Here is a 26229-nt window from a genome sequence, read left to right as displayed (position 1 = left end):
TTGGCCTCTGCCCGAGGCGCTAGAGTGGCTCTGGTCGCAACAGAGTGACGCCCTGGAGGGGCAGAGCATTGCCCCCTGGTGGGCGTGCCGGGTGGATCCCGGTCGGGCGCATGCGGGAGTCTGTCTGACTGTCTCTCCCCGTTTCCAGCTTCAGAAAAATACAAAAAGAAATAAAAATAAAAATAAAAATAAATACAGTAAATGAAATTAAAATAGACTGGAAATGTGACTCATTCAGTGTTCTTCTCCCTCAAAGATTCACTAAGCAATCAGCTGCATATTACAAATGTCTCCATCTCCTACATCAAAAAGAAATCTAAAGTTCAGAGTGGTTCACTGACCTTTCTAAGAATATACAGCTCAGTAGTGGTAAAACTAGGACTAGAGTCAAATGCTGCGGCAGTATTTCTAAGATGTCTAGCAGACTCCCTTTTATTCCTTCAGTGTTAAGGGGCGGATGGCCTTCAAGGCTCCTAACACGATGCCACACCCACACCCACTTATAAACTGAGAAACTCATATCTTCCAGTAAGGAGGGCCAGAAGACCTCACGTATCACAAGGCACCAGGCACATGACTTGTTTTGAATTACACACTGGTGGACAAAGCCTAAGACAAACTCCTGGATATATGACCAGATAATACCCACCCCCGAATAGGGATACAGCCTTGGTAGTGACTGCTCACAAATTTGGTTCAACAGTTCTGGTTGGAGATGAGGACACTAGAACAGGAGGTGGGGAAGGATTCCTGCCAAGATCCGCTATCAGTGTTCCCCTTAACCTTCTCTTGGCTTCATCCACTCCACCTGAGGTAGGAGACCCTGGACTTCCTGGCAAGTCCCTGAAATATCATATACTCTTGTGACTCAAAGTGTGCGGTCCATGGACAGCAGCAGCAGCATCACCTGGGAGTTTACACATCACTTCTGCTCAAACATGCAGCAACTCAAGCCCCAGCTCAGACCTACTAATCGGAATCCACATTTTAACAAGATCCCAGGAGATGCATGTGCATGTTAAAATTTGAGAAACACTGTCATGAGCCACTGAATTCTAGAGTCTGACTTACGGAAAATGATAGCAATAACTACGCCTTATATTTGTATAGCTCTGGCGCTTTCATGCATATTTAAATGTGGGATCACAAATAAATGAGAATATCGAGGTTAGGTAGAGACCTGAGACCTCCCAACTACCAGCTGAAAGGTTGCAAACAAGAAACTGGCATTAGGCTTGGCACAGTGTCAGGGCAACGGTAGCTCTGGTTTTTTCAGGACAATGGGGTATTATCTAGGAGCTCCCCAGAGGACGTGGGGTTGCACGCTCCTCCGCAAGGATGAAGGTTCAGTGGGCACTTGCTTGCCCAAAGGCCAGGCTATATAAGCGTTTCTTCCCACCCCAGCCCACCCAGGGCAACCGTAGTGCTCAAGGACTGCTCACTTTTTAGGAGGTTCAGGAAGGCCTGCGTGAAGCCCCGGGCATAGGCCACCTCTTGGTCTGAGATCCCCTCTAGGCGCAGCAGGTGCTGTTCAGAGGGGATGCTGGCCACTTGAGCCAGCTCAGCCAGCTCCTGGGCTCCCACGCCAGGGCCCAAGGCTAGCACAAACAGAGCGATGCCCTTGCACTTAGCCTCCAGTGACAGAGTCCTTAGCTTCTCCCGGTCCCAGCTGCTGGTCTCACTGGCCACGATGGCAAAGAGAACCTGTGGCTTCCTGGGCAGCGGGGCTGCCAGGAGCACCTCCTCTACTGTCCACTCCAGGGCGTGGCCCAGGGCTGGAGCTCCCTGCAGGGGCCGGCCCGCTACTTCACGGATGTGCCTCTGCATTTGTGTCCGGTGGCCATAGGTGGTCAGAAGGAAATCCTGGAACACAGGGGGTCGTCCCATTCCCGGCTGGAAGCCTGGAGTCGTGTGCGTCACCAGAGCCACACGCGCCCCGTGGAGGGATGTGGTCGGCTGAGCAGCCACCTCCAGGTTGTCCAGCATGGCGTCCACCAGATTCAATGCGGTACGATACACGTCGGCACCCACGCTGCGGGAGCTGTCAACCACGAATGCCAAGTCTGCATCTACCACCAGGGGTTCGGGTGTGCCTGACCTGCACTCCGGGGCTGGTTGGCACTTGTCTGGGAAGGAAGGGTGGGAGAAGCCAGAGTTACCATGCATTTCCTTCTTTCCCGTGCAAACATACTTCTAGACTCTCGGTAATAATACCGCTGCTGAGCACTCATTGCGTTGTGTTGACCAGGCCAGCAGGTGGGCACAGTAAGGAAATGCTCATCATTCAGGAGAAAGAATTGAGATGATCTGATTCTATATTTAACGTGTTTAACCACTAGGCCATATGGCTTCTTCATTTTTAGGTTCACCGACATCTGCCTGGTCAGTCCAGGTCCTACCTCTCATGAGTGTGTAACCTTGAGCCAATTCCTCAGTCTTCCCACTGACCCAGTTTCCTCACAGGTCAGACAGAGACAATGATGATAATAATAGTGCCTACCTTGTGAGGTTTAAATTAATAAACGACTTAATATATGTAACTGCTCAGAACAATGACTGGGAAGTAAGAGCTCAAACTCAGTCAATACCAGCGAGGTCTATGCTTCTACAGGATAAGGAACTGAGGCCAAGAGAAACAACATGTCAAGTGGGAGGACATGTGGCCCTGGCCAGTGGCTCAGTGGATAGAGCATCAGCCCAGCATATGGACATCCCAGATTCGATTCCCAGTCAGGGCACACAGGAGAAGAGACTATGTGTTTCTCTCCGCCTCCCTCTTCCCCTTCTCTCCTTCTTCCCCTCCTGTAGCCAGTGGCTCTACTGGTTTAAGCATGGCCTTGAGTGCTGAGGATAGCTCAGTTGGTCAGGTGTTAAAACAGCTTGGTACTAGAGCATCAGCCCAAGATGGAGTTGCCAGGTGGATCCCAGTTGGGGCACATGCAGGAGTCTGCCTCACTATCTCCCCTCCTCTCACCTAAGAAAGAGAGAGAGAGAGAGAGAGAGAGAGAGAGAGAGAGAGAGAGAGAGAGAGAGATGAAATGTGATGTAAAAGCAGTTCAATTGGAACATACTCTGAAAATGGCAATTACTGCATTTGACTTGACCAAGTTCTCAGGACCAAATCTCCTATGGCAGTGTTAGATCTTGGTGTGGATCAAGAAGAGAAAACAATTAAATCCTCTCTTGATTTAACTAATAGGACTCACTGTAGCCCTAGGTGACATGGGGATGGATGAGAACCCTCCACACATGGGTATGCATGGGTTTTGATGGAAAATTCGCTCTGGCACAGGCTAGTGAGAGGTGTGGGATAGAGTAATGGAGGCTGCAGACACAAAGATATTGATTGACCTGACATTACCCCACTGGTAGTCAATGGTAACCCAGGCTTCAACCCAGGACTGTTGGCTCTTAGTTCAACGCTCTGCCCTTCACCCACTAAGGAAGGAACACAAGCTCAGCCATCTATAGGAGTCTGGCAGGACAGGAAAGTAAGCAGAGCAGGACAGAGGAAAGACAATAAGGAGGGGAAGAAAACATGGGACACCAGCAGACACCCGCCTCATCAAGTGGGGGGGGGGGAGACGCAACTCAGCGTTGGCTGACTGTGGCCACATGGGAACCCAACATCTGTGATTCTCCGGACTATTCTGACTTCCTAAGAACTAGTAATCCAGAATTAGTAAGAAATTTCCAGATTCTAAAACCACACAAACCAAGGAAATACACATCTGGTCTGCGGACACCAATCAACTCATCATATTCTAAAGACATGGATCTGATCAGAAATGCTGTCCAGGCTTACCATAGCAAATAATGCAGCGGGCCATGCGCTCCATGTCCTCCTGGTTCTTTGTCTCCCAGATAAAGAGGTAAAATCTGTTGGTTCCATCCATCTAATCCAAACACATACACAAGTCTGTCATTTACTGAATTAAATTTTGTGCCACGGTGCTTTCCAATTCAGATGAGAAAAACATTAATATGATTTTTAAAGACTATATAAATATATGAATTATGGATATATATTTATATAATTTGGCATTATCTATTATAGTCATGTATAAGCATTTAGTTTCTCTTGTTCTAACCTGGAGGTTGGTCTGTCATTGGTATGGTTACATGAGCTTTGGGTCTTTAGACTCCCAATGTGTGTAAAACTCAACCAATGTCATGTTGTGTTGAAATGAGGGTAGGGAAGTTGAGGGTTTGATCACTTATAAATTCCATAAATCTTTAGTAATTGTTCACAGTATGCAAGATGCAATGTGGTAGAGTTATAAACATGAACAACACCTCCTCTTAAGGAGGGACTCATATAAGTCATATACCATTAGATTGGAAAGAGGCAGATACCCAAGGGAGTCCTTTCCAGAGAATTTCTGGTATTCAGACTTGAGACATATCAAAACCAGAAAGCAGGAGTGAGGAGGAATCAGGGAACATTTTATAAGAATGGCAAATATGTTTATCATCTTCACTTAACCTTTTCAGTTAGCATTATGTAATAACTGATATCAAGGTTTAAAAGTAAAATACTAATAGTAACAATAATAAATCCAACAAGGTCCATGTGACAAGTGGTTAGATCAGGGGTAAGTCAACCTTTTTATACCTACCGCCCACTTTTGTATCTGTTAGTTGTAAAATTTTCTAACCGCCCATCGGTTCCACAATAATGGTGATTTATAAAGTAGGGAAGTAACTTTACTTTATAAAATTTATAAAGCAAAGTTACAGCAAGTTAAAGCATATAATAATAATTACCAAGTACTTTATGTCAGATTTTCGCTAAGTTTGGCAGAATAAATCTTTATAAAACAACTTACTATAGTTAAATCTATCTTTTTATTTATACATTGGTTGCACCGCTACCACCCACCATGAAAGCTGGAATGCCCACTAGTGGGAGGAAGGGACCAGGTTGACTACCACTGCTCTAACCAATGGCATGTTGATGAATGCCATTTCCAATGCATGCACTACACTCCATTGCTCCCTTGGCCCTCATCTGCCAGCTAAATGTAGAGGATTCAGAAAAAGGCTTTGAGACTAAAGGGTATGATGAGAGCCACTGATAGAAAAAAAACAGGTCCTGAAATGGCTGCATGCAGCAAACCCCTTGCCTCCCCTCCACACACAATGTCCCACATGCACTTGTGATAAATCGTTTTATATATAGTTGACCTTCCCTGACTAATAGACTCTTTGCAGAATTTCTACCTCATGATGAAATTAGAAATGCCTTCAGATTATTTCCCTCAGGAATTGAGGTGTGGTTTGCAAAGAGGTGGTTATCTAAGCCTAGTCATGTCCAACCTCTGTCAACTGTGTCAAATCACATAAAACATAGCCCCACTAAAGGTCACTTCCTCCTCCTTCATCTCTGTGGCCCAGACCAAGCAAGCTCTGGACCCTGCACATAATAAAGCACATAAAATGTCATACTGGCCCTCAGATAGATAGACAGGCAAGGGTGACCTTGAAAAAGAACTTTCTCTAACATATACTCCATACAGAGCCCTTTACTTTTTCTGTTCAGGACTGCAGCGTCTCCCCAACATTCTCTCCGAGTGAGCTTACTTAAAGGAAAGACCCTTGTGGGGAAAGAAATATAAAGAGTTGAACTTTTGTTTATGCTAATAGAATACCAAAGAAAGAAGAAGACAAAAACATGGGAACTTTCCTAAGTCTCCTAAGGATAAAGGCAAAATGCCCTTTCTTGTTCTTCACATGGCAAAAGCAACCTACGTTGTGCTTTTTCCTGACTTAGAAATTCAAATCAACCAAGACTGATTAAGCAGCTTCTCTATAAAAGTGTTAACAAGCCATGTGGACACACAAAATTGACAGAGCCACACCTTCAAAGAGCTTAAGTGAAATATAGACAGAACCAGTTTCAAGAAAGAGGTCCAATAATATGTTTTAGGAACACAGAAAGGGGAAACTAATTTCCAGGAGAAGGGGTAGAGGGAACCTGACGAAGATAATAGCATCTGGCACTTCTACAAGAACGAGGAGGACATTTACCTGGCAAAGAAGCAGGAAGAAGCACTACAGTATGAAGGAACGGCATGTACAAAGGCCCAGAGGTAGGCAGGTTATCCATAGAATTTTCTCAAGGCTCCCACTCTCCAGAGATCAGAAAACACCCACCACCAGTGTGCAGCTACACAGCACATCTGAAAGCCTGAAACTCCTTGCCAGATGGAGGAGGCTGACATGAAGTATGAGTGCAGAGTTGCCAACATTCAACATTCATTCACATCTACTCCTCATGGTTATCAGATATGAGTATTTACCAAGCCAAATGGACCTAATTCATCTCCAAGGATTAGAGAAAACATTGGGGCACGCATGTGACACATTGATAGCTTTACTGGAAATCACACGAAAGGAAATTTGGAAGGCTTCTGAAGTCAGTATCTCTGGCAGGATTGCAGGATATGAGGGGACTAGACTAACTCTAAGAGCATCCATTTTTACCCCAAAGATTGAGGGGAAATGCCACGCTAGGATTTAAATCCGAGGAAACACATAGGTGAAGTGTGTTTTAATATGCAGAATTTGTGCAAATTTTTATGATAGTGTGAAAAACTTCAAACAAATTCGAATATTTCCCCAAGTTTGTACAATGGAAAAAGGTTCATGGGAAAAGCTTATGCAGCACAAATGGATTAGGCATCATGAACCCAGGTCTACCATAATTGGCTATCTGACCTTGAACAAGCCTCTGGCCTCAGTTTTCTCAGCAACAGAGTTTAAGGCTAGGGATTAAGGCTGTTTTCTGTATTTGCCTCATGTTCAGGACACTGTGTTAACTTTTCTAATCTGAGCAGCTGATTAACTGCATGTCCAGATTAAACAGATGCATTTGTCCATCTGTTTTTCTTTGTTGGGAAATGACCAAATTCAAATGAATTGGAATAGCTAAAAAGCCCATATCTTTTTTTAAAACTTTGTTTAGAAAGAATAATTTATTGATCATGCTTAAAATTTTTCCTGTTTCTGAAAAAAAAAACATTGTGGGAACAAGTATACAAAAAAAAAATAATAATAATGGAAGTCCACAGGGAACTATAATTCAGTAAAGATCTATCTGTATTTATTTGTTATTAATTAACATTAAATTATTTGGACTTTGAACTCTCCAGTATGGTCCTAGTCACTGATACAGTAGACAAGATAATTTCTGAGAAAGTTCAAGCGGAGAGATAGTGTTGGGAGAAAATCCCAGTGTGAGAAGAGAAAATGGCTTTACAATTCCTTCTGTAAACTCCCATGAGCACAAGACAAGGAAATCTCAAAAACAAAATACCTTAAACACAAACCAAGTGATCTGCTTGAGGTTCAAAGCTTTGCTATATAGCTTGAATCAGCGCCATTGGTAATTCTCTCAACCAACTTCAGTGTCCAGTTGTGGTCTATACGGCAAGTTTGAAGGGGAGGGAGGGAGGGTGCAGCACAGGGATTTACATCATCACACTCTTTTATTTAATATGCAGAAAGACATTTCCTGAAAGGATATGGACAACCCTCAAACCTCAGCCCTCACTATTAGAAAACTCCCCATGGGCCCTGAGCTAGAGAGACCTACAGGGTCTCAGCTGCTGTATTAAGCTGCCAGAGAACATGGGGCAATGTTTATTCCAAGGACCAAGTGGAGGGAGCCTCTTGACTTAGACAGATGGAAGGAGGAGATAGGAAATGAGTGCTGGGGAGGAGAATTTGCCCCTGACAGAGGAAGAGCTAAATGAACCCTCAGGAGGGAGAGTTAGATACAATTTGCCATGCAGTTGAGGTAAGGGCTCAGGGAACAGGGAGGAAAAACTGGGAAGGACACAGAAGAGTACAGTCATGTAACCTGTGACTAACCCCAAGAGCCCGAGTCCAGTTTTGGCTCCTGCCATTTGGCACGGTCCCACCAAGACTGCCACGAAGAGGTTGAGTCTTCCTGAACTCCCCAGCAAATACGAGGGGTCAGAATTGTATTGAGAATGTTGGTTGGCAGAGTGGGACTAGGGAACCAGACATAAAGGAAAACCAAGGCCAGGACTATGTCGTTTAACTCTTAGAGTAGTGAGTTTTTTTCATGCTCGCTGACCCCTGGGAGTAAGTTTTTTTTTTTTTCTTCAAAAAATGAAATCAGTTCCAATTACAGTTTTACTAACTTAAAATCATGTTTGTTTGAAAACCAATTTATGGAAATGAGAAGAACATACATTTACCTTTTTTTTAATGTCGCTTACAGATGTACGATCATACTCTGGATGGTCAGGAGGCACGAGGACGTACATGAATGTGAGTACTACTCAGAGGGTTAAAACAAGTCGCTTCACCTCTGACCTTCCTTTACCTCCTCCGTAAATGTATTGATAGATTATCGTTATTGACTTGTAGGATAGTTGAGATCTTAACCAACACTTGCAAATTTTAACATTCATGGAAACCATCTGGGGATCTTGTTAAAAATGCAGAGCCCAGTTGATTAGATCGGGGGTGAAGCTGGAGATCTGGCATTTCTCACAAATCTGGGTCATGCTGGTACAGCTGGTCCAAGGACCACATTTTGAGCGGTGAGGGGTTAAGATGACAAGCCATGAAAAGCATGTAGCATGATGGTTGGCACTTAATTGGCATTCACCAAATGGAATCTACCCAATTTAATAAAGTTACTGGGAAAAGGTACACTCTTCAGGACCTTGAGAAGATGGTACTAATACTGACTCACCTGGGGTATGCACATAGAAAGTGTCAGATGTCCCGGTAGGTACTATCTCATCCAATTCCCACAACAAACCTGTGAGTTTATCTCTGCTTTATTGGTGAATACGTTGAGGTCCCAGGACCAAATAACATGTCCAGATAACATAAGGGACAAAGCCCGAGTTTGAAACCTCATTACCTAATTCCTCCCTTGGTTGCTGATCCTGGCTTTAGGGCAGTAACCATCCAACAGAAAACAGCAGCCCCCAAAGCCTCAGCAAGGTGGCATCCACAGCCTATAAATGGGCCTCTCTGGACAACCCAATACTTTCTTTAAAAAAAAAAAAAAGAAGAATGTCCTGCAATTTTTCTGAATTCTGAAATTATAACAAAAAAATTTTTTTAAATCTCTTTGGTCTTCCTCTTAATACAGGGGTGAGCAAAAGTAGGTTTACAGTTGCAATACAAATAAATAGTACAATAATTAATAAATAATAATACAAATATAAGTTGTTTCATGTAGTCACAACTGTAAACCTACTTTGGCCACCACTGTATTTTCATCTTCTAAAGTTGATTTTATTTTTGTCTTCTTAACAGTCAGAAATCAAAATCCACTTTGTTGTTGTTGTTTTTGTGTGTGTGTGTGTGTGTGTTTTTCATTTTTCCGAAGCTGGAAACGGGGAGGCAGTCAGACAGACTCCCGCATGCGCCCGACCGGGATCCACCCAGCACGCCCACCAGGGGGCGATGCTCTGCCCATCCGGGGCATCGCTCTGTTGTGACCAGAGCCACTCCAGCGCCTGAGACAGAGGCCATGGAGCCATCCCCAGTGCCCAGGCCATCTTTGCTCCAATGGAGCCTCACTGCGGGAGGGGAAGAGAGAGACAGAGAGGAAGGAGAGGGGGAGGGGTGGAGAGTCAAATGGGCACCTCTCCTGTGTGCCCTGGCTGGGAATTGAACCCAGGTCTTTGTTGTTTTTTAAAAGAAAATATATAGAAATAGAAATGTGGCCAGTTCAAAAGTCTATCTCATAGTATTATTGTAAAGATAAAATGAATTAATTATTGGAAAGAACTTGGAGCTTCTAAATTCTCTTCCTCTTTCTGACTTCTGAATTAAAATCCTATTGCTAATGGGAATTTCAACCTTAAGCAAGTTATTTAACTTCTCTGTCTTGGTTTCATCACCTGAAAAGTGAGTCATGTTAAGAGTTATCTCAAAACAAAACAAAACCACAAGTAACAGCTCCACCAAGAACACAATAAAACCAAATTTATACTGTGACAACAAAAGAAAAAAAGGGGGGAGAGGATGGAGATTAACAGTAGCAAAGGACAACGAAGTGCAGAAATACTTATAAGATAGGGTACTACAATGAATATGGTAGGTACCCTTTTCATTACTTAATGGTAACCACCCTTGAAAAAAACCACCACAAAAACACTTGACTTAAAAAAGGTAGCAACAGAGGAAAGAAATATGGAATACGAACAAACAAAAACAAATGATAGAAAAACAAAAGAGAAGAATCAAACAAGATACAAAACTAACAGAAAGCAATTTATAAAATGGCAGTAGGGAACCCACAAGTGTCAATAATTACACTAAATGTAAATGGATTAAACTTACCAATAAAAAGACACAGAGTAGCAGAATGGATTAAAAAAGAAAATCCAACTGTATGCTGCCTACAAGAAACACTTCTAAGCAAGAGGGATAAAAACAAATTCAAAGTTAAAGGCTGGAAAACAATACTCCAAGCAAACAACACCCAAAAAAAAGCAGGTGTAGCAATACTCATATCTAATAATGCTGACTACAAGACAGAAAAAGTACTCAGAGACAAAAATGGTCATTTCATAATGATTAAGGGGACATTGAATCAAGAAGACATAACAATCCTTAATATATATGCACCAAACCAAGGAGCACCAAAATATATAAGATAGCTACTTATTGACCTTAAAACAAAAACTGACAAAAATACAATCATACTTGGAGACCTCAATACACCGCTGACGGCTCTAGATCGATCATCCAAACAGAGAATCAATAAAGATATATTGGCATTAAACAAAATACTAGAACACCTGGATATGATAGACATCTACAGGACACTTCATCCCAAAGCGACAGAGTATACATTTTTCTCCAGTGTACATGGAACATTCTCAAGAATTGACCATATGTTGGGCCACAAAGACAATATCAGCAAATTTAGAAAAATTGAAATTGTACCAAGCATATTCTCTGATCATAAAGCCTTGAAAATAGAATTCAATTGCAAAAAAGAGGGGGGAAACCCCACAAAAATGTGGAAACTAAACAACATACTTCTAAAAAATGAATGGGTCAAAGAAGAAATAAGCGCAGAGATCAAAAGATATATACAGACAAATGAAAATGACAATACGACATATCAGAATCTCTGGGATGCAGCAAAAGCTGTAATAAGAGGAAAGTTCATATCATTTCAGGCCTATATGAACAAACAAGAGAGAGCCCAAGTAAACCACTTAACTTCACACCTTAAGGAACTAGAAAAAGAAGAACAAAGACAACCCAAAACCAGCCGAAGAAAGTAGATAAAAAAAATCAGAGCAGAAATAAACAAAATAGAAAACAGAAAAACTATAGAAAAAATCAATGAAACAAGGAGCTGGTTCTTTGAAAAGATCAACAAAATTGACAAACCCTTGGCAAGACTCACCAAGGAAAAAAGGCACAGGACTCAAATAAATAAAATCCAAAATGAAAGAGGAGAAATCACCACAGACATCATAGATATACAAAGAATTATTGTAGAATACTATGAAAAACTATATGCCACCAAATACAACAATTTAGAAGAAATGGATAAATTCCTAGAACAATACAACCTTCCTAGACTGAGTCATGAAGAAGCATAAAGCCTAAACAGACCAATCAGCAGGGAGGAAATAGAAAAACTATTAAAAACCTCCCCAAAAATAAAAGTCCAGGCCCAGACGGTTATACTAGTGAATTCTATCAAACATTCAAAGAAGACTTGGTTCCTATTCTACTCAAAGTCTTCCAAAAAATTGAAGAAGAAGCAATACTTCCAAACACATTTTATGAGGTCAACATAACCCTCATACTGAAACCTGGCAAGGATGGCACAAAGAAAGAAAACTATAGACCAATATCTCTAATGAATACAGATGCTAAAATACTAAACAAAATACTGGCAAATCGAATACAACAACATATTAAAAAAATAATACATCATGATCAAGTGGGATTCATCCCAGAATCTCAAGGATGGTTCAACATACGCAAAATGGTTAACGTAATACACCATATCAACAAAACAAAGAACAAAAACCACATGATCTTATCAATAGATGCAGAAAAGGCTTTGGATAAAATACAACACAACTTTATGTTTAAGACTCTCAACAAAATGGGTATAGAAGGAAAATATCTCAACATGATAAAGGCCATATATGATAAACCATCAGCCAACATCATATTAAATGGCATAAAACTGAGGACTTTCCACCTTAAATCAGGAACAAGACAGGGTTGTCCACTCTCTCCACTCTTATTTAACGTGGTGCTAGAAGTTCTGGCCAGAGCAATCAGACAAGACAAAGAAATAAAAGGCATCCATATCGGAAAAGAAGAAGTAAAAGTATCACTTTTTGCTGACGATATGATCCTATATATCGAAAACCCGAAGGACTCCACAAAAAGATTACTAGAAACAATAAACCAACACAGTAAGGTCGCAGGATACAAAATTAACATACAAAAGTCTATAGCCTTTCTATATGCCAACAATGAAATATTAGAAAACGAACTCAAAAAAATAATCCCCTTCACGATTGCAACAAAAAAATAAAATACCTAGGAATAAACATAACAAAGAATGTAAAGGACCTATATAATGAAAACTACAAGGCATTGTTAAGAGAAATAGAAAAAGACACAATGAGATGGAAAAATATTCCTTGTTCTTGGATAGGAAAAATAAATATAATTAAAATGGCCATATTACCCAAAGCAATATATAAATTTAATGCAATTCCCATCAAAATTCCTATGACATTTTTTTAAAAATGGAACAAAAAATCATCAGATTTATATGGAATTATAAAAAGTACTGAATAGCCAAAGCAATCCTAAGGAAAAAGAATGAAGCTGGGGGCATAACAATACCTGACTTTAAACTATATTATAGGACCACGATAATCAAAACAGCATGGTATTGGCAGAAAAATAGACACTCAGACCAATGGAACAGAATAGAAAGCCCAGAAATAAAACCACATATATATGGTCAAATGATCTTTGATAAAGGGGCCAACAACACACAATGGAGAAAAGAAAGCCTCTTCAACAAATGGTGTTGGGAAAACTGGAAAGCCACATGCAAAAGAATGAAACTCGAATACAGCTTGTCCCCGTGTACTAAAATTAATTCAAAATGGATCAAAGACCTAAATATAAGACCTGAAACAATAAAGTACATAGAAGAAGACATAGGTACTAAACTCATGGACCTGGGTTTTAAAGAACATTTTATGAACTTGACTCCAATGGCAAGAGAAGTGAAGACAAAGATAAATGAATGGGACTACATCAGAATAAAAAGTTTTTGCTCAGCAAGAGAAACTGATAACAAAATAAACAGACAGCCAACTAAATGGGAAATGATATTTTCAAACGACAGCTCAGATAAGGGCCTAATATCCAAAATTTACAAAGAACTCATAAAACTCAACAACAAACAAACAAACAATCCAATAAAAAAATGGGAAGAGGACTTGAACAGACACTTCTCCCAGGAAGAAATACAAATGGCCAATAGATATATGAAAAGATGCTCATCTTCATTAGTTATTAGAGAAATGCAAATCAAAACTACAATGAGATACCACCTCACCCCTGTTAGATTAGCTATTATCAACAAGACGGGTAATAGCAAATGTTGGAGAGGCTGCGGAGAAAGGGGAACTCTCATCCACTGTTGGTGGGACTGTAAAGTAGTACAACCATTATGGAGGAAAGGATGGTGGTTCCTCAAAAAACTGAAAATAGAACTACCTTATGACCCAGCAATCCCTCTACTGAGAATATACCCCCAAAACTCAGAAACATTGATACGTAAAGACACATGTAGCCCCATGTTCATTGTAGCACTGTTCACAGTGGCCAAGACATGGAAACAACCAAAAAGCCCTTCAATAGAAGACTGGATAAAGAAGATGTGGCACATATACACTATGGAATACTACTCAGCCATAAGAAATGATGACATCAGATCATTTACAGCAAAATGGTGGGATCTTGATAACATTATACGGAGTGAAATAAGTAAATCAGAAAAAAACAAGAACTACATGATTCCATACATTGGTGGAACATAAAAACGAGACTAAGAGACATGGACAAGAGTGTGGTGGTTACCAGGGGTGGGGGAGGGAGGATGCAGGAAGGAAGGAGGGAGAGAGTTAGGGGGAGGGGAAGGGGCACAGAGAAAGCTAGATAGAGGGTGACAGAGGACAATCTGACTCTGGGCGAGGGGTATACAACATAATTTAATGACAAGATAACCTAGACATGTTTTCTTTGAATATATGTACCCTGATTTATTAATGTCATCCCATTAACATTAATAAAAATTTATTTAAAAAATAAATAAAAGAGTTATCTCATTGGGTGGTTGTAAGAATTGAGTAAATCAATAAGCGGTCAGACCTTAGAACAGAGCCTGGCTCATAAACGTTTTCATAGGTATTATTTTAAGGTAACATATGCTAGATTTTTTATAAAGAAAAATAAGCCTGACCAGGCATGTCAGCCTGGGATGCTAAGGACCCAGGTTTGAAACCCAGAGGTTGCAGGCTTGAGTGTGGGCTCATCCAGCTTGACCGTGGGATCACTGGTTTGAGTGTGGGATCATAGACATGACTCCATAGCCACTGGCTTGAAGCCCAAGGTTGCTGGCTTGAGCCCAAAGTCACTGATTTGGCATCCTCTGGTTTATAACTTAAAAAATTGGGTGAATAAAGTCATGTTTTGAGACACAAGGCATTTGGACAGTTCTAGACAATAGGATTAGGCACAAATAGTCCAATGCTATAATATGGTTTTATTTAGGACTGAGAGGACTTAATAGATGGTTTAAAAAATCTTTTCAATATTCTCATAGCCTCCAAGCATGTTTAAATGAACTGAGAAGACAGGGCATCTGTTTATATAATTGTTTCAAACTGAATAACCATCATTTTCCCACAAGCATTTGGGTATTGTTCTGAAAAAATAAAATAACATAGAGGTGAAAACAAAAATCGCCACAGATAGTTGAAGAAAGTCCCCAGGCAGATAATTCAGAAGAAAAATCACAGGTTATTCACACTCTCCTAACTGGATTTCCCTAAAGATAGAGGAGGTTAGATAAGGGCTACAATATGCCCAGTTGTGAAGAAATGAAGATTTTTTTCTGTAAGACTCCGAAAGGGGATTGTCATATTTATGGATTCTCTCCTTGCTAATCTTACCAGAAATGAGGCCATGTATTCCATTTGAGCTGGCAAGCGCCACGTAACATCCTTTCTAAATTGTTAAATTTAAGAACAGTGTTATCTCCCAGCAGCCTGGTACAAGAATAGGTCCAAGAAATGGAGAGGAGAGCAGATAGCAAGGACAGAACTGAAGTTCAAGTATATTTAAGCTGGCGAGTTCTTTTCACATAGCATTACATCCTTTTCCTCAGAACCCAAGGCAACAAAGGCAGCAAGAACATCTTGGCAAAGGATCATCTCTACATTGGATCCAAACACGGTCTTCCCAGGACCCCCTCTCAGAGAGCAACACTGATGAACATTTGGGAGATATAACTTTATCCTGAGTATCATTCTCCAATTGTTAGGAAAACGCCTTCCTGAAAATAGATAATTACGCCTGGCAGGAAGCCTAGATAATGGCTAGTTGTGACTATTTTAGAGCTAAGAAAGATGAAGAGACTTTTCCAAAGGCACCCAGTTATTGATGTAAGAGCCAAAGACAAAAGCTACGTCTCTCATTTAAACCATCAGTTGTTTATATTCTGCCTTTATTAATCCATTCAGGAGGTGATTGAGCGCTACTCCCACCTCCAGTAATCTATCCTTGTCCAGACATTCTGCTAGGCAGAGGGATGTCACCTCAACAACAAATTCACCCTCTGCATTTTAACTTTGTTTTTCAAAGCCCAAAATATTTTGTCCATCCTTCCCAACAGTTTGCAAGCTGTCACAATTTTTTATCTTTTGAGTCTTAGAAGCATATTCATAGCTGTACCAACAAAAATCTTACAGCTACCACCTCTGCTGCACCCTCAATCTTCAAAAAAAAATTAAGTGGTCTAGCCCAGCTAAACTCATTAGCGATTAGGTTGAACGATATGACGTTTCCATATTGCCAATCAGAAAAAGTTGAATATTGTCAATGTCACAAGGCTGAACCTTCCAACTCCTGGTGGGTCCACACTGCTGAGGTCTGGGCAGAATCTAGGACTGACTGAGTTGTTTGGCACTGAAGCAGGAGCCATTTCCCTAACTCTGACCAGCAAAAAAATTAAAAATGGAACTGCCTTATGACCCAACAATTTCACTTCTGGGAATATATCCAAAGAAACTCAGCACACTAATTTGAAAGAATGTGCACCCCTATGTTCATTGCAGCATTATTGACAATAGCCAAGATTTAGAAGTAGGCCAAGTGCCCATTAGTAGATGAGTGGATTAAAAATCTGTGGTACATTTACACAGTGGAATACGACTCGGCCACAAAAAAAGGAAATATTACCTTTTGTGAAAGCATGGATGGACCTGGAGAGTATTGTGCTAAGTGAAATAAGCCAGTCAGAGAAAGACAAGTACCATATGATTTCAAGTGTATGTGGAATCTAATAAACAAAATAAACTAACCAATGAAATATAAACAGACTCATAGATACAGAGAACAGACTGAAGCTGTCAGAGAGGTAGGGGGTTGGTTGCTGGATAAGAAAGGTGAAGAGATTAAGCAAACAAACAAGCAAGCAAACTCAGACACAGAAAACTATGTGGTGATTACCAGAGGGAAAGGGGGTGAGGGGGCATAAAAGAACGTTAAGGGGGGATAGATGGTGATAGAGACTTGACTTGGGGTGGTAGACACACAATGCAACATACAGATGATGTATTATAGAATTGTATGCTTGAAACCTGTATAATTTTATTAACCAGTGTCATCCCAATAAAGTCAGTAAAAAAAATAAATAAAATAAAAATAAATAAAAGCAAAAAAGAGAGCATAGCTCTTCATTTTGATAAATCATAACAGATATTTCATAAGAATGTGTTACATGGGCCCTGGCTGGTTGGCTCAGTGTAGAGCGTCAGCCCATTGTATGGAAGTCCCGGGTTCAATTCCCAGACAGGGCACACAGGAGAAGAGCCCATCTGCTTCTCCACCATTCCCCCTCTCCTTTCTCTCTATCTCTCTCTTCCTCTCCTGCAGCCAAGGCTCCATTGAAGCAAAGTTGGCCCAGGCACTGAGGATGTCTCCATGGCCTCCACCTCAGGCATTAAAATGGCTCCAGCAGCAATGGAGCAATGCCCCAGATGGGCAGGGCATTGCCCCCTGGTAGGCATGCAGGGTAGATCCCGATCAGGTACATGCAAGGGTCTGTCTGACTGCCTCCCCACTTCTAAGTTTGGAAAAAATACAGAAAAAAAAAGAATGTGTTACATGGGTTTTGGTTAGAAGAGTAAAGCCTTGAAACTGGTAAATAAATTGTGTAATATATACATACGAGAATACTTCAGAATAGCAGTTAAAATAAAAAAGCCAGGTTACCTATATATACACCATGAATACATGGATGAACAAAAAGAACAGACACGATGTTGAGTGAAACAAGCCAGAGACAAAGGAGCAATACTATAGGATTCCATTTATTTGAAGGTCCAGAACAGGTCAGACTAGTTGATTATAATAGAAGCCAGAAGAGCAGTGACTTTAGGGAGTGTACAGTATGGGAAGAGACATGAAAAAAACTTATAGGATGCTGAAAATGTTCAGTATCTCAAAACATGTCTTGGAGGTTTAAACCATCTCTCTATATAAAAACCCATCCATCTGTACACTTAAAATTGGTGCACCTTATCCATTTTCCTATATAGATAGGTATGTTATACCCTAAATGAAAAAAATAATTACATGCTATGGACCCCCCACCACCACCATGATACAATTAAGAATAGTGGCTACACATAGGCTCTGAAGGCAAACAATATCAATCTGTCACTAACTAGATACTTGACTTTCAATGATTGACTTCACCTCCCTAAGCCTCAGTTTTCTTATTTCTGAACTGGAGATATACAGTATACCTGCCTTACAGAGTTTGGGGGATTATTAAATAAGGTAACATTTATGAGGCACATAGTACAGAATACTATATTTCTCCATGTATAAGATGCTCCCATGTATAAGACACACCTTAATTTGGGGGTCTGAAATTTTTGGGGAAAAATGTATTACATAAAGTTAAAAAACTCAAGTTTTATTCATCATAAAATTCATACAACCCCTCATCACTGTCAAAACTCCCATCCATTAGCTTGTCCTCATCTGTGTCTGATGACGAATCACTGTCTTCAACAATGAGTGCAAAAACATGCGAGAAAAAGCAGGAAATGCAAGTAAAAATATCTACAACCACTGTATAAGACACACCCAGTTTTTAGACCCCCAAAATTTTCCCAAAAATTGGTGTCTTATACATGGGGAAATATGGTCAGGGCTCAAGAATGACCAGTCAGCACTAGTAGTAAAGTCCATCATGAGTCACCCCACCCCCCCATGCATACTCATCAATATCTGGGAAATTCTTCCCCTGACAGCTCTCATACCTCATGTAGTCCTCAATGGAGAAGTAAGGACTTTGCACTAATACCCCATTTCCCCAGTCCCCCAACAGGTCTCCCCACATACCACCAGGGCGTCTGGGAGGTTGTGCTCCACTGTGAAGGTGATGACTGCAGGGATGATGTCCAGTGCGCTGAGCTCCAGGGTGGCAGTGCTGATGGCATCGGGATCACGGGCCCACCTGGCCTGGAAGAACACAGCTACTTTCCTCACGAGAAGGCCCGAGCGCACACGTTTGAATACATGTCTTGCCACAAACCTCATGGCGTCCCCAAGTTTCCTGCCGCCTGATGACCTTTCTAGGGGGATTTTCCTGATGGCCTGCAGGAGCGCGGCCTTCCCCCTGTAGTCTGAGAAACGAATCAGGTAGTCCACTTTGTTGTTGTACGAAACGACGGCCACTCGGGCACCCGTTGGGCAGTTACTGTTACTTATTTCCATCTTCATTAACAGAGACAATAAAATGTCCCTCATCCTCTCAAAATTCAACTCAGAGACGTCATTTGACATGTCCAAGGCCAAGACTACTTCAGTCGGGAACAATGGGCATTTTGAAACACCTTGACACATGGATACACAGATTTAAGATTTTCTGCAACGCCTCTAACAAGTAAGGATTTGAGTGAGTAAGAAGAAATGTTATTTACCTGTTGAACAAGCTGGACCAGAAATTATTTTGGAAAGAAAAGAAGACATTGTTAGTTTACACAGTCAGTAATATGTTTTCCATGTGAGTGCTTTAAAATGAAAACCCATCTCTTCTGCGAAATTCAAGCAGTGGCCTCCTCCAAGTCCTGCCTGAGCATGGCAGAGACTTGCCATGCTAACTGCTCTCCTATGTTCATTCTCCATTTTTCTATAGTAAGAGAACCCCAATCGCTGGCTGGGCATATGGCTGCCTGGAACACACCACCTTTCCCAGTGGAGTAGCCCTCTTATAAGTTTCAGATAACAGAATAAGAAAGATGGTAGGTACAACTTCATAAAAGAATTTTCTTTTCTTTTTTCTTTTCTTCTTGCCAACTGAAGCTTCATAGACTCTCAGACCATGATGTGATTTGGGAAACAATCACAGGGCAAGAAAATACAAAGAGCCTGCATCCCTGAACCCCATGGAGCTCCGTATTAACCTAGACTGGCTGCTCCCTGGCTTTGATCTGAGAAATACGCTCACGTCACTGCTATTGAGCACTGAAGTCACAAGTACTGAACTGAAATCTAATTAAATACACCGAGCTATTCTGAAGCCATATATATAATAATAAATATACATATATATTATGTATAAGTAAATATATGTGCAAGTGATGTATTTGTATGGAAAATGTTAGAAAAAAAAAATTAATTACCCTTAATTCATCCTAAATTCCATAACTTGGAGCTTAAGATATGTCCTTCATCTGGATCGTTTTTCACTTAGTATATGATGGACATCTATTTTTTAGAGTAATATCATCTGTCCTACGATGTAGATGTCTCATGGTGTTCTCCACCAACATCCCTTTGTGATGAGCATACTTGTGCATGTCTCTGTGTATATTTGCCCAGCTGTAGCCCTTATAAATCCTTACCATTACGGCGTTTGATATGTCTTGTCTAACTGCACTTCAGAAAGTCTGTACTGATTGACAGTTCTCCCAGCAATGAGTACTTTTCTACATTTCTCAAATTTGGATTGTGGTGTTTTGGTCATTTAAAAAATGTTTTCTAATTTGGGCAACAAAAATAGCACCTCGTTTGGATCTGTATTCTTTCACGTCTCGTGAGGTCCAACATTCTCACAGGTTCGTTGTTCATGTGTGTGTTTTCTTCTCTGAATCCTCCCTTCAAAGCTTTTGCCCATTTTCAATCCAAAAGAGTTTTCTTTATGTTTATATTTAGCAAGTCTGAAATAGTTATATTTGGATGAATCATCTGATGAAGATGATTGAGTCACGATTTTACATATTTTAACACGATAGAGTAAGGAACTTAGGTTCTTTGTTTGGGTCCATTGTTTATATTGCATTTTTCCCCCTATTTTTTGTTTGCTTTTCAATATAGAGGAGTTTTCACTTTTATTATAATCAACTCTGAAACTCTTTTCCTTTGTGGTCAACATTACGGTATTATTCTTTATGATTTCTAGGAAATAAGAGTTCTATAATCTCCCTGAGCAGCAACTGGCTGGGAATGAACAGAACATGGAAGAATTACACAGAGCAAAAGGGGCAAAATGATAGCGGAGAAAACCCAAGCTCCCAGACTAAACAATTTGCCAAGTCAGTGTTCTCTCCCTATCTCCAGTAAGCGGAGAGATGTATTTATTATAGTATGCAAATATCCCGGAATACACTGAAGACAATAGAGCAATTATAGTCGGAGAATGTAATGATTTATGATCTGATGATTTATAATTCCACTTTTTAGAACATAAAGGTAAATAAAGTAGGTCACATTTCTTATTAAAAGCTCACCGTTGCCCCGTCCTGTTTAAATGGATGAGATTAAAAGAACCAAGCTGCTCTTGGCCTGTTTTGGGATAAGTAGCACCAAGAAGCAGACATGCAGGAGAGCAATTACCATGGCATCTCATGGGGTTCCATACTGTACAGTGGGACTTTTCTCCACCATTGAGATGACATGCCTTTTGACCGCTTCATTTCTAAGACCACATTGAAGAAGCTTACTTACCCAAGGGGGGACTGAGCTAAATATGTTCATTTACAGGAGCTTTTCATGATGGACAGTGGCACCTCCCAAACCTCAGTTGAATCTACAGTGGCTTATGTCCCCAACCCATGATTCATCTCTATTTCACACCACTGGCTCCTTTTGAGCTTTTTCCAAACCACTTACGGCAGTTTTCTCGTGTGAAATTGATGATTTCACAAGGCTGTTTAGAAAGATGGAGAAAGACAGAAAAAGGGAAAAACTATTTAATTTGCAGTCTATTTCTTCCTCACCCTAGGGACTTAGAAATGTCATATGGATATTATCAGTGCCTGTCTGAAGCTTTTTAAGCTACAACAGAAAACCCAAAAATTGTTATAGCATATAAAACTATCCAGCAGTTCTATTTTTGAATCCAGTGGATTTTTTTTATTTAGAAATTAAATTTAATGGGGTAACGTTGATAAATAAGAATGCATAGGTTTCAGGTAAACATCTCTATAGCATTTGAATTGTTGATTACATTGTGTGCCCATCACCCAAAGTCAAGTCTTTCCGTCACCGTATATATGTCCCTCTTTAATCCCCTCCACCCCCAGTTCCCTCCCCTGGTAACCACATCACTTTTATCTGTGTCCATGAGTCTCAGTTTTATGTCCCACCTATGTGTGAAATCATACAGTTCTTAGCTTTTTCTGATTTACTTATTTCACATAGTATAATGTTCTCACAATATAGTGCCCTTATTATTAGAGATAGGTAGATAAGGAGAATTCTTTTTTTTTATCTGCCTCACAAAAGAATGGAATCAAATCTGATTTTGGAGAAGTTCAAATCCAAGAATCTCAGCACAGAAGGCAGAGAAATGTCTTCACTTTTTGGATCTCTTTATTAGCGATTCCCGGGACACTGCTTTAGATTCCAATGACTGCCAAGACAGATACTCCTGACACTTCCCCTAGAATTCTGCTCTGTTCCTGTGATCCTTCCTCTCTGTTCTCTTCTTCCCTTCACCCCATCACTTCCTACTCCGCAGTTGTCCCCACTTTCCCCCCCCCCCCACCACAACAGTACTTTTGTACTTGAAAGATGAAAAACTCTCCTAACTTTCGAGATAAGGTGTGCCATGAGACACAAAGGCCTGCACTGTGCTGTGTGTTGGCTTAATAAACACTTTATAAGCAATTTTTGACCTTGAAAAAGAGGCAGAGTGCCCTGGCCGGTTGGCTCAGCGGTAGAGCGTCGGCCTAGCGTGCGGAGGACCCGGGTTCGATTCCCGGCCAGGGCACATAGGAGAAGCGCCCATTTGCTTCTCCACCCCTCCGCCGCGCTTTCCTCTCTGTCTCTCTCTTCCCCTCCCGCAGCCAAGGCTCCAATGGAGCAAAGATGGCCCGGGCGCTGGGGATGGCTCTGTGGCCTCTGCCTCAGGCGCTAGAGTGGCTCTGGTCGCAATATGGCGACGCCCAGGATGGGCAGAGCATCGCCCCCTGGGGGGCAGAGCACCGCCCCTGGTGGGCGTGCCGGGTGGATCCCGGTCGGGCGCATGCGGGAGTCTGTCTGACTGTCTTTCCCTGTTTCCAGCTTCAGAAAAATGAAAGAAAAAAAAAAAAAAAAATTAAAAAAAAAAAAAAAAAGAAAAAGAGGCAGACTGCCTAGGAGAGTGGCCTCAGTCTTTCCTTTCACGTCAACTAGTACGTTACTCAAAAACATCCATATCCCTCCAGGATTTAAAATATTATTCTAGTTTTTTTTATTTGATTTAGTTCAAACATTTCCAAGTAAAGTCTGTAAACTTAAAGCACTAACAGAATTTGTAAGAGGCAAAACTAAAGAATCTTTATAGATTTCTGTTTTATCAAAGTGGAAAGCTTTGTGTTATGAAAAGAATGAAGTTTAAGCATTAAAATCTTCACCGCCTGACCTGTGGTGGCGCAGTGAATAAAGCATCGACCTGGAAATGCTGAGGTTGCCGGTTCAAAACCCTGGGCTTGCCTGGTCAAGGCACATATGGGAGTTGATGCTTCCAGCTCCTCCCCCCTTCTCTCTCTCTGTCTCTCCTCTCTCTGTCTCTCCCTCTGCTCTCTAAAAATGAATAAATAAAAAAAATAAATAAATAAATATAAAATCTTCACCTACCATCATATCTGCCAAGCCTTTGGGGCCCTTGATGCCCTGGAAAGAACAGAAACAGATTTAAAATGCAGTATTGTCAGGTCTAATATATTATCATCCTGAGTTGGCAAGAGATTCTGATAACGTTTACCACAGTACATGGGCCACCTTCGGCCCTTCACTCCTGGCCTTGGAGTTCCGTCTGACCCCTTAAGGAAGGAGGTCAGAGTGCCTGGGAGATATGTCCCAGACCTTGGAGTCCAGGATGCCCAGTTAGATGGTACATAACTTTTAGAAGATCGGGTCACTTTGAGATGAAGCCACAGGTTAGTATAAAATTCAGGAAAAGGGCCATTCAGATCTCAGGACCATTCATAGGCGGTTCTAAAGTAGAACCCAGTCCTCCCCCATCTTTTCCCTCCAGCCACCTATCACCACCCTATCGCTGCTCTAAAACTGAACAAAACCTCCCTGGGTCCTTCAGAACATACATATGAATGTCATATTTTTTTCAGTATTTCCTTCTAGTTTTGACATAAATGTTGTTGCTCATCTTATTTACATTTATAAACTCATTCTCCAGTGTGTATCATGTATCGTTTTATGTATTTAGACAGATTCATATATCTCCAGCCACTCTAATATCTTCCCCATCTTCAAGTAAAACACTTATATAGAATTAAAATACTGTGTAAGGACTTGAAGTGAATGGAAAGCAAATCTGGCCTATTCCCTACATAGATCCTCTTGTCTGTCCCAAATGTTCATTTCTTCTTAGAGATACCTCTTAGCAAATCTTTATTCATTTTTACACAAAGGTTGAAAATAAGAGAAAGGAGAAGAGTTTATATTACCCATGGTCCTGGAGGGCCTTGGTCACCTGGAGTTCCAACAAATCCTGGAAAGCCAGCATTACCCTAAAAATGACCAAACCGAAGGAGTAAGCTCCACCCCCACACCTTGAATATAGCTTGATTAAAGCCATCACTTTGAGACATCAAGTTGTCATTATATCTAAGGTAGAATGAGTCTGCTATAGGCCAGTTAGTTTATGAACCGTGATCAGTGGAGTGAGACACAGATAGTAGAAAGAGAAGGGGTCTCTTTATGGGAACTATCTAAATTCCCTCCTACGTACCTAATTCCAGCCAACATGTATACATACACACAAACACACACTTCCAACAGCCTTAAAGGACATCATATTCAGTTGAGCCTCCAAGTCATATAATTAAAAGAATGCATAAAGTATTCATTGAGGGGGCTGTCATCAAGAGAAAAGAAAAGCTTCTCCATCACCTTCTGGTCTTCAGTGTAGAAGAAAAGGTATATGCTAATCATGAATTCACTGCTTATCTTGCAGGGATTTGAACTGACACAACCTTATCTGCATGTCATTGATGTTTTACCTTTTTTTTTTTAAACAAAGAGAAAAGTGTAACTTAGCAGGGCAGTGTTGGCCACAGCAGCAAGCCAAGTTAGGCATAGACCAAATTTTTCTTTATGTTCTGCCAGTGTATGAAAATATCAGTTATTGAGTTCCTAGAAAATATACATTCTAGCCCTGGCCAGATAACTTAGTTGTTTAGAGAATTGTCCCGAAGCACAAAGGTTGACAGTTCAATTTCTGGTCAGGGCACATACAGGAACAGATCAGTGTTCCTGTCTCTCTCTCTCTCTCCACTCCTCTCTCTCTAAAAATCAATAAATAAAAAATTAATATATATATACACACACCCATTCTCTTTCTCTCCCTCTTCCTTTTCACTGAACACTGGTCCATGTTCTTTTCCCAGAAGGCCTTGCCCTCTATTGTCTATCAGCTAAACACTACCAAGATAGATAACCACAAGGTTGGTCTTTCCAAAAAACAACTGCCAGTGATTATGGCTCTTCAAGATTGAATCTTCAGAACCTGAAGGAATAGTCTTTTAATAGCAGAGTCTATAAAGCTCAGTGAAAATATAACTCAAAGTCTACCAAGATGGCAGCTACATTCTTGAGAGTGTAGTCCTAAAAAAGCTAAGAGAAAGGTAAGGCTTGGAAGAATCTCAGTAAAATGACAATGTTTGCTCTGCAGCTCAAACAATACCCTCCCAAATGATATCTAGAGTTACCAAAGACAGAGGTCCCTCCAAACTTATCTCTGACAAGGTTAATATTGCATAACCAAAACTCCAACTTGGATTTTCTGTGGTTATGGTTTGGGGAGCTACATTTGCATTCAGAAGATAAAAGAGAATGGGATTAAGTGGGGAGTGAGGTAGCCCCTAGGGAGGTGTGAAATGTGCCTGTCTGAGGAGGACACGGGCTTCCTGCTAAGAAGTCCACTAATCCAATGGAAATATGCCCCTACGAGTGGAGTGTTGTGATGTAGGCCTTTATAGATCTTGGGAAATTCCTTTGATTCTTACCCTCTTCCCTCTGATTCCCTTTGTCCCTTTCTCTCCTCGGTGGCCCTGGTCACCATCTTCTCCCTTAATAGAATCAAAAGCAAAACCTTGGGTGTAAAGAGAAATGACTTTAAACAAATGACACGTGCTACATACCAGTTGCCAGGCCCTCTTACCTTTGCTCCAGGATAGCCAGGAAATCCAGGTTCACCCTAGTATCAGAAATGAGGCAAGGTCTTGTTTAATGTCATGTAATTAGGTTTTTTTTTTTAGCATTCTTCAGGAAAAAAGAAGAAACTATAATTTTGAGAGAAAAGAAACAAATCAGGTGCCAGGAAAAAACAATAATATCAAAAGTTATCTTGAACTACTTCCAAGTGGCCATATTTTATTTCCATAATTTATTGTAAAACAACTTGCAGATAATTTTTACAAATTC

The 26229-nt window shown here is 40.8% G+C and overlaps 1 protein-coding gene across 1 annotated transcript in view; it reads right to left on the bottom strand.

Moving 5' to 3' along the window:
- Positions 1–26229, bottom strand: part of LOC136314204 (collagen alpha-4(VI) chain-like) — a 127594-nt gene that overhangs the window by 8336 nt on the left and 93029 nt on the right. The window contains exons 27-35 of the mRNA XM_066244769.1: positions 25967–26002; positions 25812–25874; positions 24252–24314; positions 23422–23457; positions 21472–21508; positions 19281–19292; positions 18700–19193; positions 3806–3896; positions 1443–2126 (exon numbers count right to left, since the gene is read on the bottom strand). Of these exons, the coding sequence (XP_066100866.1) occupies positions 1443–2126; positions 3806–3896; positions 18700–19193; positions 19281–19292; positions 21472–21508; positions 23422–23457; positions 24252–24314; positions 25812–25874; positions 25967–26002 (1516 nt within the window). The remainder of the gene's footprint in view (positions 1–1442; positions 2127–3805; positions 3897–18699; positions 19194–19280; positions 19293–21471; positions 21509–23421; positions 23458–24251; positions 24315–25811; positions 25875–25966; positions 26003–26229) is intronic.

This window comes from Saccopteryx bilineata, chromosome 10, assembly GCF_036850765.1.
Source record: "Saccopteryx bilineata isolate mSacBil1 chromosome 10, mSacBil1_pri_phased_curated, whole genome shotgun sequence".
In the NCBI taxonomy this organism is placed as follows: Eukaryota; Metazoa; Chordata; class Mammalia; order Chiroptera; family Emballonuridae; genus Saccopteryx; species Saccopteryx bilineata.
The sequence above is the reverse complement of the archived record's forward strand: the minus strand, read 5'-3'. Positions and strand labels throughout refer to the sequence as shown.